Below are 12,631 nucleotides of genomic sequence, written 5' to 3' on the forward strand. Positions count from 1 at the left end.
ACGCCTCGATTTTTCTGAATTCCTAGATGGTATCATTCAAGATCAAGGTAAATGTTGGTGGAAAGAGTACCGATTTCAAAATCAGAAAGACCCTGGTTTCCATTCTGGGCCGGTCACGCAGTAAGAATGTGACCCTCGGGGTTTCAGTGCATCAAAGGGAAAAGCGCGCACCTTGGATAGTTGGGAAGACGCTCACAGCGCCGGCGCCCTGTAGCCACGTTCCTTCTCCTCTGCTCGGGGACACAGTCGTCCTCCGCCCGCAGTCCCCGAAGCACAGGTGCACCCATGCAAAGTGTGGTCAAAGCGCCTTGAGCTCCAGTTTTGTTCTGTTGTCTTTTTCGGGCTGCACCTGCAGCATAGGGAGGTTCCCAGGCTAGGGGTCGAACTGGAGCTGCAGCTGCCAGCCTACACCAGAGCCACGGCAACACAGGAGCCAAGCCACATTTGCAACCTACACCCCATCTTTAACCCACTGAGTGGGGCCAGGGATGGAACCCACATTCTCAGAGATGCCGTCCGGTCCTGAACCTGCTAGGCTGCAATCGAACTCCTGCACTCTAGGTTCACTTAAGAAAGAGCTCCAGGTTTGGGTGGTTTCTAGGACCTAAAAGTGCAGAGAGAAGCAGACATCTGAGGGCAGCCCAGATGCTCAGGAACCTACCCGATGAGAGCTCTTCCAGGATCGAAGCACCAGCCGGCCTCACCCAGCCTGGGCATCGCTAGTCACGTGGAGGAGAGCGGTTTGGAAGCCTCTGTAGAGTCATGTTCTTAATGGCTTTGGGGATCCTTTCTCTGCCGTGAAAACCCACACAGATGAAAACTCCGTCTCCGTGGAGACTTGACCGGTGTCTCCACCATAGGCCACTTTGGGCTGGCGTCACAGGGGAGCCTCACGTTCTCTGGAGGTGGCAAAGCTCCACGGAGAGAATGGTTCTGAAAGCAGGGCCCGACCAGCCTGGCACACTCCCACCCACACGCTTCTCCTGCCACCCCCCCCCCACACTGTCCTTTAGGCCTTAAGTGGTGGAAAGAGAGGGAGCTCTGGGGTCTGACAGAACCAGATTGAAAGAATTCCAGTTTGGCAAAAGTAGAGAATTTACCAAAGCCTCAGTTTCCTCATATTTAAGAGTACTGTACCCACCTCTTGTGACTGAGTCATATCATTTGGGTAAATCAAAGTACCCAACGTTCCAGAAGGGTTAGCTGCTGCCTTACTCCCTTCCCCCAACGCATATACAGCCTCGGCACATCCTCCAGAATGTGCTCAAAGACCCTCTGAGACAAGCCCAGAGAAGCTGTAGAGCTGCCTACACTCGTTCTCCGAGGGTCAGCTGGGCTCCTCTCACCAGGTGCCAATGGTGTTGCTGAGAGGCTGGCCGCCCCTGCATGGCACACCACCAGACCCATGCATGGCCTGTGTTCCCTAATCCTGAGTTGTGAATAGGAAGCTCTTCCAACGGACCAGTTGTCCAATGCACTGAGCTGGCTCATGGGTTGAGAAGGGCCCAGGCATTATTCACTAGCATTTTCTTGGCCAAAGTCCAGCCTACTATCCAGGCCGAAACGAAGTACTTCACAGCAGGGAGGTACCTTGAGGAGCGTGGCCACAGCCTCAGCAGCCCCTCGGCTCTGGAAAGGTGAAAGGCGCCTATTCTCCCTGCACCCGCTCTGACCAACCCAACAGAGGCAGAAGTGTTCCAAAGGCCTGCAGGCATCCAGCGGCCCTGCCCCCAGGAAGGAGGCGGGGCTAGGCTGCTGGAAGACCAAAGGCCTGGGCGAGGCCAGCACCACTGCCCCAGTTGCAAAGCTGGGGGACCCCTGCCCCATGCGTGACGCAAGCGAGGCCCAAAGAACACCAGTCGGCTGAGCCCCACCCAGATTCCGAACCCACAGACTCCTGACACACAATGAATTCTTCTTCTAGGCCACCGAGTTTGAGGGCAGACTGGCATGTGGCAAGAGATGACAAACACAAATGCTATCGTGACTCAGGCCTGAGAAGCATGAGTCAGCAGTGGGTGGAGGATATGGTCTCCGTATATTTGAAATTGAAAGTGTTCGTAGAGCTGACATAACATGAGGCCTCCGATGCCCAATAGGTACCCCCCAGATGGTCTCATGAAAAGAGCACCAGCTTGCACTCTGGCTGTTTCACAAGGGTCCCAGCACCCCAAATCTGCACAGTGGGAGGCGGCTCTGTCCCCAACATGGCACCTTGGCTCACTCATGGGGACAGAGCCCTGGCACATCACAAAAGTCAGCTGAACCATTCTGCTCCAGCAGGTGGAATGCAGCCACCCACGTGGGGCACCGGCATCCCAGCCGAGGCAGGCAGATGCAGAGGCGCAAAACATCCCGAAGCTTCTGACAGGACTGGGCGGGGCTGGACGGTGGTGCGTGGCTGCCGGGGACAGGTCAAGAGCATGGCACTTTTCCAAGGGACCCTGTACACACATGCCCACATTTCTGTCGAGGAAAGGCTGGCAGGGAAGGAGCAGGACAATGCCTCTCCAACTAGCCTGAGGGCAGGGGCTCTCAAAGGTGGCCTGCACCACCCGGGAACTCATTAGAAATGCACATTCTTGGCCCTGCCCCAAGGGATTTGGGTGTGTGATAACACAGGAGGTTCTTTTTTTTTCCTAGGGGTCTAATCGGAGCTGTAGCCACCGGCCTACGCCAGAGCCACAGCAACTCGGGATCCGAGTCTGCAACCTACACCACAGCTCACGGCAACACCAGATCCTTAACCCACTGAGCAAGGCCAGGGACCGAACCCACAACCTCATGGTTCCTCATCGGATTGGTTAACCACTGCGCCACGAAGGGAACTCCACACAGGAGGTTCTTAACTCGAGGGCGACCCATTGCAATCACCTGGGAGCTTTAAAATTACTAATGCCTGGGTCCTATGCAAAAGATCGTGATTAAATCGGTCAGAAGCACAAGCAAAGGAAGAGGATTCTAAAAAAAAAAAAACCTTCCCAGATGAATCTAGTGCAGAGCCACGGCTGGGGACCCTGGCCTTAGAAGCAAAGGGTTTCACAGAACTCAGTGGGCAGACTCATCACAGATCAAGGCCACCAAAGGTGGCCTTGAGTTCAAGTGGTTTCCTATTTGTATATGATAGAAGCCAAAGCTTTTCATTTACCCAGGGTTCACCTCGGGCCTCTTCACACAAGAACCTGAGCATTGTTACCGCTTTGCCTGTGCCCCGCAAGGGTGGGTCTGGCTTACAGGAAGTGTGATTCACATGCCACCACTTAGAAGAAGAGTGGGCTGAGAAAAAGGGCCTCTAAGACTGTGGAAACCTGTGAAAAGAATAAAGCATCTGCCAAAACTTGGAATAATGAGAGAAGGCCAGTGCATTAAATTCAGGCCGGTAGGACACACGGCAAGTGCTGGCCACTGCATCATGGCATCAAAAGACAGTGATGCCTCCTTGACAGCCGAGATTCCAGAGAAGGCCACTGAGCCTCCCTGGTTCTTACACCAAGTGACTTTTCTGGAAGCCAATGCCTTGTAAAACTTTATTTGTGCTTAAAAGCTATCTATTTAATGCCACTTTTACTGTTTTTCACCAAGTTTCTCTTTCCTAAAGCCATGATCTTGCACCTCTGGTTTGGGAAGGACCCCCCCCGCCCCCCGCCCCCGACTAGTATAATGCTGCAAGAACACAGCCTCTGTTCACTTTGATCACAGGGTCAAGTTAAGGCTCTGATTTTGTAAATGGAGTCTTGAACTGGGTCACAGGTGTCCCAGCAGAAGACAGGGCGCAAGAACAATGTGGGAGCTGCGAGAGGCCTGTGGCTGGCCCAGTTCTGGTGCCTTGGTCACACAGGTCAAAGGTCATCACTAGGATGTTGGTGAAGGGGATTTAGACTCCGGACACCAGAGCAAAGAATCCTTCCCCACAATCAGTATTTCTCAGCTTTTAATGTGCAAACACCTGGGGACCTTATTCACATGCAGGCTCTGATTCACCAAGTTTCCAGGGGATGCTGGGCCGTGGACCACACTTTGAGAAGCATGTTGTGAGCACGTGCAACGTGTGCGGCTGGACCTGAGAGTCAGGGGAAGGGAGGCACCGCGTGAGCCTGGGTCGGGGAATTCAGATATTTCAGAACAGGGTTCACAGCTGGTAGGCTGGTCCTGCCAGATATCTATTTGCATGAAAGGTTGAGGAAACCCAGGCTAAGGGAGGAGGCAACCTGGCGACTCACCTGGTCCTTCAACAAAGCTCCTACCGAAACAAAGCCTTAATTCCGAGCATGGCCAGGTCTCCACCACCTGCAACCCAGCCCAGCACCCAGTGACTCAGGGTTCAGTCTATGAGGGGACAAGCAAGCCAGACAATAGCACTAACGATAAGACACTGCAAAGCAAAGGCGACGAACCCTCCCCGAGAGACTCTAGGACAGAGCTTCCGCAGCCAGACACGCCAGGAGGGGATCACAGGACACGAGTATCTTAGTCACTCGCCGCAGAGGACAAACACTGCCGACCGAAACCAGGCCCTTCAAGGAATCCACAGTCACTGAGGCCCAGTGGACAGGCAGGGGTAGGTTAACACCCTGGAATAAACTCCTCTCTGACCCGAGGAGACTTTGAAACAAGAGTGTGGCTCCACAACCCATTCATTCATTCATTCATTCATCACAACGCTTACTGAGAGCCCCTGGGCCTGGGTGCCAGGGATGTAAGCAGAGCTAGGACAGCGACTCCGCTCCCCCCCGGGGGGGGGGGGCGGGTGCAGACACACAACAGTAACAATGCAAGGTGACAGGAACAGGAGGAGGGACCCCTGCGGGGGTCTACCCTAGGAGGCTACCTATAGAGGTTGGGAGGAACCAGTCATTCTGGCTGGGGCGACAAGGAGCAGCTCTTGGAGCCGACTTCTGAGCTGAGTTTTAAAGGCAGGAGAGTTAGATGCCGAGGGAGAGAAAGGGCCGCCTTGCTGGCAGACCAACGGCAAGGGTCCTCCTTTGCCAGGGAGGGGGGTGGAGTTGCTGTGGCTGCGACACGAGGTGGCGATCGAGGAAGCCGTTTAAGCCGCAGCAGGTCAAGAGCATTCCGAGGGCTCCCAAGAAAAATCCGCCTTCTCATTAAATCTCTCGGTGTACGAAGCAGCCGTCACTTTGATATTCTTAATTAACCCCCTCACGGGCTTTTACAATTTTTTCATATATATAAAAAAAAAAGATGTTTGCCAAGGGGGGTGGGGGAGGGAGTAGCATGGACTGGAAGTTTGGGGTTAAGAGACACAAACTATTACATTTAGAATGAATAACAAGTTCCTAGTGTATAGCACAGGGAACTATAGCCAGTCTCCTAGGATAGACCATGATAGAAAAGAATGGATATATACACACACACACACATTTATATATTTATGACTGAGTTACTTTGTTATACAGAAGTTGGCACAACACTGTAAATCAACTGTAATTTTTAAAAAACTATGGCAGAGCCATACCATGAAATGCTACACAGTCATTAAAAATACTGTTGTAGGAGTTCCCGTCGTGGTGCAGTGGTTAATGAATCCGACTAGGAACCATGAGGGTGCAGGTTTGATCCCTGGCCTCGCTCAGTGGGTTAAGGATCCGGCATTGCCGTGAGCTGTGGTGTAGGTCGCAGACTCGGCTTGGATCCTGCGTTGCTGTGGCTGTGGCTGTGGTGCAGGCTGGTGGCTACAGCTCCGAGTAGACCCCTGACCTGGGAACCTCCGTATGCTGCGGGTGCGACCCTAGAAAAGACAGAAAGACAAAAAACAAAACAAAACAAAAAAATACTGTTGTAAAAAAAATAACGGTGTGGCACTAAAATATGAATGACATATTTAGTTTAAAAGGCACTTTAAAGAGTTTTTTTTTTTTTCATTTTGCATAACAGCAAATGTAAGCACATTATCCACCACTACAATATATTCATACAGCCCTAATTTTGTGCATGTGTGTAAAAAAAATGTGTATTGGTAGGAAAAAAAGACTGAAATATATTCAATAAAATGAGAAAACTTTTTTTTTTCTTTTTTCGCTACACGAGCAGCATAGGGAAGTTCCTGGGCCAGAGATCAAATCCAAGCCCAGATCCTTAACCCACTGGTCCAGGCCTGGGATGGAACTGGCAACACCACAGAGCTGAGCCAAATCCTTAACCCACTGCACCACAGAGGGAACTCCAAGAAATAAGATGTTTTAAAAGAAATCGCAGCACTGTGATAATGTCATTCAAAACTGCTGGGACAGCTCTAACTCTGTTTGGGCTAGAGAAAATACAAAAAAAGAGGACATGTTAGCTGTCGTCTGAACACCAGGTTCTGTTCCTGGGTCTGCCCCTAGCCAGCTGTTGACCTTGGGGGGGGGGGTGTGGGGGGTAAATCGCTCAACTGCTCTGGGTGGATTTTCTCATCGCTGCCTGTCAAAGAGTGGATTGGACCTGTGGGGTTCCAGCTACCACGCACGGTGGTGGTGTATGTGTGTGCGAAATGAGATCCAGTCTCTCAAGGAGCTCCAAATCAAGGCAAGGAGCAAGAATGAGACTGGCTCTGAGGCCTCAGCTTCACCCAGCCTGATGGGAAATCCCCAGGAATTCTTAACATCCCCCCACATCCGCCCAGCAGCAATGCAGGAAATCTCCTCCACTATCTTCAGCAGACTCAATGGAACCATTTCCTTAATGAAACCCCCCTGCAGTCCCAGATCCTAAGCCACAGGCTTTCCTTTCAAGCCCTCCCTCCATCACCCCATTCCTCCCATTTCCTTCCCCTCCCTCAATCTGGTATAAAATCCAGTACTTTCATCAGCAGCATGCAATTTCCAAGGCACCCAAGAGTGTGAGGAATCAACCAAGATCCTGGAAAGCATCTGGCAGGAGACCTTGTCATTCTTTACAAGCCTCCCCGGAACACCGAGGCCGATGGACCAGAATGGACTGGTCTACGGAATCCTTTACACCAAACACGGCAGATGCTTCTCATGCTTCTACCCATTCCCAAGGATTGTATTTTCACTTAAAAAATTAAGCCTGGTGTTATTTTAAATGTCCTTCGCTCCGCTGTTCACAATGACAAATGCTCTGAAAAACAGTGATAATTTACTTGATAGCCAACAAACTCCTAAGGGTGCAATTGAACCAAGATCCCCGACCGAACAGCAGCCAGCGCTTTTTACACCCAGGTGCCAAGAGTTTTCTCACTCTTCACTCTCACACCCACTCGCATGCACATCTCAACGTGAAACACTACAGAAGCTATTTACTCTGATTTGTGCTCTTGCTTTTCAGAATTCCCAAGCCAGAGTAAACAGCAGTTGTAACTTTGCAATCAATTGGGTCACCTTCTGCAAGGACACTGCATTTTTTTTTTTTTTGGCTGATCTCAAAACGTTTTGGGGGCAAGATGTCATTTTCAATGTCTATGTTATGTAACTTCCACGTTATACACAGAGGAGACTTCAAATATCTCAATAGTTTCGGTAAGAACAAAGTGGTTTGTTCTAAAAAGGCTATAAAGCAGGTTCAAGTTTAAATAAGAGGTTTCCTTGTTGAAATCCAAAACTCTTTTCGACTTAAGTTCCTGGCGGATCAAGTGAGTGGACATTAATTTAAAAACCAGGCAACACGTATGGATTTAAAATGACTGGTTTCCTTAGAAGCGATCATGGAACCCGAGTTAAGAAGTACAGGCTACTTCACTGAGTTATGCTTTCTGCTAGTTAAAAAAAAAATTAAAAAAAAAAAGCCCAAGATAATGATTACTTAGTACTGGCTTGGTCATCCACTAACAGCTTAGCTCTTGTAACCTGATAACAAGCAAGCTGACTGGCTGGAATCAGGTGCATTCCGCTAGTAAAAAAGAAAATCCACCGTCAGTGGATCCTTCCAGCCCCAGCTCAGGCATCACAGGGTTTCACACCCACTCGATAGGCAAATACAGTCCAGGGAGGGAGAAAAAGAGGCGCCCGTGTTCATTCTACTTGGAATCAGTCAGTGAATTTCAGAGTTAGGAATGGTCTCTAGAAATGACCATCTCTTCTAGTGTCTGAATTTTTACAGATGAAAACAAAAAGCCCCGCTTAGGGATCTCTTGAAAAGGAAACGGGATAGCCTATCATACAATTTTCAACAGGGACAGAAGAACAAAATAATAAGGTAAAACAGTGAGGAACTACAGCAGATGACCACCTACGATTCACCTGTAATGCGATCCATCATCTGGAAAAGGACCGACTGCCAAAGCCGCTATGTAATTACCATGTCAAACCAGCAATTCCCCCAAAATACTATTAAAAGCGTGTGGCTTCATACGCCTTGGAGAAAACAGGGAAAATTACTATGTAAAATTAGCTTTGAGAGATGATGGTCCTTGTGGAAACGGGTGTTATTTTCATGTACATTTTAACTTTATATTATTAATTAGATTTCCCTCACGAAACGTGCGAGTGAAGCATTTTCAAGTTATTTACAGCAAACTGTACGTGTCAGCTGTTCAAAACCCAAGGAAAACGGGGGCAGACATAAAGGGTCTGTGGCTTTATTCAAGGATGTGGCGCCTTAACATTAAAAAAGAAAAAAAATGAGGATTTGTGCTGGAGAGAGGAAGCCTTGTACCCTTTTTAAAGGAAGAGTCTGCAGTACAGAGGACTTGAGAGTGTCTCAATTACTGCATCTTTTATTTCCCAGAACATTTGGAAGAAGGTATATTACGCTTTACGGGGAAAGGCATTATCTTTGTATTACTCAACCTCTGATTCTTTCATACCTCAATGCACATGCAATATTAATAACTCATCAAATTACACAGCACTCAAGAGTGGGCAGAGCTGGCGCGTGATGGGTGCGAGCGGACCCCTCATAAATCCACAGAACAGAAACTTGGCCCTTCTGGACACCGCTCTCCCAACGTGCAGCCCCTCCGTCCAGAGGGAAAGCCCTGCTGTGGTTTAGCAAGCAGGTAGTTAATTCTCCTGAGAGGCAGCTGTTAACTCGCCCAAGGATTCGCAATTACAAACCCAAGCTGGTAACACATTCCGTAAACTGGCAGGTGAAAGAGTTCTCACCTTGCCAATCTTTTGTCCTTCCTCCCTACAGCACATGTGGAAATTCTTTAAAAACTGCAGAGTTCCAAGACTCCTGCCTCATTTAAGTTAAAAAAAAAAAAATCTAAGAGAACTCATAAGATCTCACGTGTTTCTCGGATCTAAGCTGCTCCAAACAACGAACAGAACTATCATTGACTAGTTTGTGTAACGAAAGATGTATACGTGCGAAGCAGAAAATCCAATAGAGCCTCTATTTTTTCCTTGTTTGGGATTCTCAGTAATTTACCTAGATTTACTTTTACGTACTAGACAGGTGGACTTCAGCAAGTTATTTTAATGCTCTAAGCAATTAATTATATTTCAAAGTGACTTCTCAAACCCCAAAACGTATTTTTTTTTAAATAGACAAGCAATACTTCATTGAATATACTTCTTTCAGCAACATATCCAGCCTAAAAAGCAAGTTCTCAGAGGGTGCGACTTTGGCTTGCCTCCCGGTTCATCCATCTAATTGGAACTATTACTTGTTCTTTAGAAACTAACGGCCTTCCGATGAGAAAGAATATTTAACTGTTCCTGCCCTTTGAGTTTAAAGAGCAGTTTTTATAAATATGCTGAACCCTACTCATTTCCTTCCCAGGAAGTTTTTTTATGTAACTTATTTTATGTTTCTGTAGCTTACTTCGTCTTGTACCTTTCCTCCACAATGCTTGACAGGCGCTCCAAAATCTGGCTCTCTGCGCCCGGAGGGACTGAAGAAGGAAGCTTAGCCGCTGAGCCCCGCTGAGCAGAAGAGGCGAGTCCGAGCCCCTAAACGCCCTCGGGTTTTGGCGCCCCAGTGGGCGCTGCCTCCACACCAACGATGCTACAAGCTCCGGGCCCCGCGCGGTTCTGCGGCCAGTGTCCCTACCGCCGCGCAGAGGCGCGGACCTCACCGATTCCTCAAACCGCATCTTTTTGGTCCATATCGTTTGCCCTTTCCTCGCTTGGAATTTAAAGGCTAGGCTTGCAATGCCGAAACTTAACCGTATGTGGGTCCTCGACTGCCCTCGCCGGTCAGGGTCCCGCAGGTCGGCGACCTGGGCTGGACCGGTGGCAGAGGCTCCACCCTGATGGCAGCTCGCAGGCCCGGCGGTCGGCGACGAGGAGCGGATGCTGGGGAACAGTCCCCAGGACACGCGGCCTCGGGGGCCCGGAGCGGGTCGAAGGATGTTAGCTTTTGCCATCTCCTGGCATCTGGGTGCTCCCGTCAGGCACGCGAGGCCTTCCAAAGGGGCTCACCTCCTTCCCTCGGGAGGAGCGATATCATAGCCAGGGCCCCAAATCGCCAAGGCCAGGCCTCCGGCCATTCCTCGGGCAGCCTCACGGGCGTCCTAAGAGCCCCCGCTCCGGGGGCCCGGCGGACCCGGCCAGGCAGCCGGGGAGGAGGCGCTGGGGGTCTCTGGCAGGTCCGGGTGCGCCGCGCTCTCCGAGCCCCGAGCCGGGCAGGGAGCCCCGACTTGGGGGAGGTGGCCAAGTAGAGAGGTTCGGCCACTCCCGCGGCAAAGAGGACCGCGGGCCCCGAGCGGATCCGAGCGCCGCGATGCTCGGCGGAGCGCAGCCAACTGCTCTCCGAGGCGCCCACCGCCCACCCCGACCTCCCGGCGGAGGAGAAAGGGCGCCACGGCCCCGGGAGAGGCCGCGGCAGCCAGAGCGCCCAGCTCCCTCCGCGCCCGCTCTCCGCGGCTGCAGCCGGCTCCCGGCGCGTGCCGCCGCCCCGGCCCCCCCCCCGCGCCGGCCCCCGGCCCCCGCCCCGGCCCCGGCCGCGCCTCACCTGTGAGAAGCAGACCGCCGAGCAGCGCGCACAGCAGGACCCCGGTGTCCCAGCAGCCGACCATGGTGAGCGCGACGCGGCCTGCTCGCCCGGTGCCCGCGCTCCTCGCGGGCGCCCGCCGCTGCCGCCGGAGCCTGTCTCTTCTCGCAGCGCCGCCGCCGGCCCTAATGCCCCGAGCGCCCCTCTCCGCGGCTCCAGCCCGAGAGACAGCCACCTCCCCCGGTAATCCTCGCCGCCCGGCGTCCTCGGGCCGTTGCCTTCCAGCCCCGGAGCCCGCTCCGCGCCGCCGCTGCTGCAGCTGCCGCCGCCGGGGAGGAGCCGCGAGGAGTGTCCGGCCGGCGCGCTCCCAGCCTCCAGCGGACCTCGATTAAGAGGAGCCGAGGGCGGGGGCGATTTATAACCTTTCCCCAGCCCACTTCCTACCCCGGCACCTCCTTCCAGTGACGTCAAGGGGTCCCCCACCCCTCATCCGCCTCCCCACCTACCTTCTTCCTCCGGGACCTGAGTCCCTACGGCTCGGGAGGGGGCGGGAGCCGCCGGGGGCGGGGAGGGAGCGCGCGTGGGAAGGCGCGGGCAGCGCGGCCCGGGAGTGGCGCCCGGCAGGTTCAGGGTCCTTGCTCCCGTCTCCTGCCCGCGTCCCCTCTTCCTCCTCCTCCTCCTCCTCCTCCACCTCCTCCTCGAGCTCTCAGGAAATCCTTGCCGTCTCCCTCCGCCCGGCTTACTCAGCCCTGGGGGCCGCCCGAAGCTGGGAAGGGGACAGGGCTGGACCTCCACCGCCCGGGCCGCGGGGCGGAAAGTCCGACCCTGGGAAGCTGGCTGCGCCTCTACGCCGGTGTCCTTGGCACGGAGGGCCGAGGCTCAGGCCGGCTCCCTCCCCTTCCTTGCTCTTCCCACGTTGTCCCGCCGCCCCCGACTCCCTCCACTGTCCCCAGACGTCTAGGAAGGCGCCGGACACGCTCGGCACAGGGGACTGCGCCAGGAGCGCCCTCGGGGACCGGACGCTTGGCTGGCACCTTCGGGAAGACAGCGAAGCAGCTCAGGTCCCTGGGGAGCGCGACTGTGTCTTTTTCGGCCGCACAGATGCACCCGCCCAAGTCATTTCCTAAACCCTCCGCTGCCTAGAAGCAAAACAAGCAATAACCTCTTGATACCTTTGAAAAGGCACAGGCACGAAGCTGCTCCTACAACTCCTACGGGCCGAGCCCTTGACCTTTATTTCCTAAATGCTCGAGAGGAATCTTTGTGATGGCAGCTTGCTACGCAAGACGAGTGACTCCGCGGCTCTCCGAACAAAACCCGGTGAAACGAACGTGAGGCACTAAATCACTTGCGACGACACGAATTCCACCTTGTTCCCCAATTATGTCTCCATTCCCTCAAAGGTTGCTATCGTCCCAGGCTCCACGGCGAGGCCCCGTCTTGTCCCTGTAAATCCCGCTGGTTTGAAAATAGTTCTGTCGGAACCTGCCAGGTGGTCACGATAAAAGGAATGGGATGGCTTCTAAACAGCCGGCCAGCGACTCTGCCTGGAGGACTGGACTGCCTCCTGCCCGGGAAGGTTAGGCAACCCGAAGTTGCCACTCCTCTGGGCGGCAGGGCAGGGACAAACCTCCCTCCGCCGCTGGGCGCGGACGCGGGAACCCCGAGGCCGCGCACCTGGCGCCGGGGCGCGGGAGCAGCAGCTCGGAGGAGCCGAGACCACGCCGAGCCTGTGCGCGTCTGCGGGCTTCGCCACCTCTTCTCTTTTCCCGGGGCCCTTCTCCACTCGCCCTGGCTC

At 53.3% G+C, this 12,631-nt stretch overlaps 1 protein-coding gene across 1 annotated transcript in view; it reads right to left on the bottom strand.

Moving 5' to 3' along the window:
* The window catches only part of FLT1 (fms related receptor tyrosine kinase 1), a 173,596-nt gene extending 162,380 nt beyond the window's left edge, over positions 1 to 11,216 (bottom strand). The window contains exon 1 of the mRNA XM_047756428.1: positions 10,855 to 11,216. Within this exon, the coding sequence (XP_047612384.1) occupies positions 10,855 to 10,918 (64 nt within the window). The 5' untranslated portion in view covers positions 10,919 to 11,216. The remainder of the gene's footprint in view (positions 1 to 10,854) is intronic.
* Between the last annotated feature and the right edge of the window lie 1,415 nt (positions 11,217 to 12,631).

Source organism: Phacochoerus africanus, chromosome 13 (genome assembly GCF_016906955.1).
Source record: "Phacochoerus africanus isolate WHEZ1 chromosome 13, ROS_Pafr_v1, whole genome shotgun sequence".
NCBI classification, from domain to species: domain Eukaryota; kingdom Metazoa; phylum Chordata; class Mammalia; order Artiodactyla; family Suidae; genus Phacochoerus; species Phacochoerus africanus.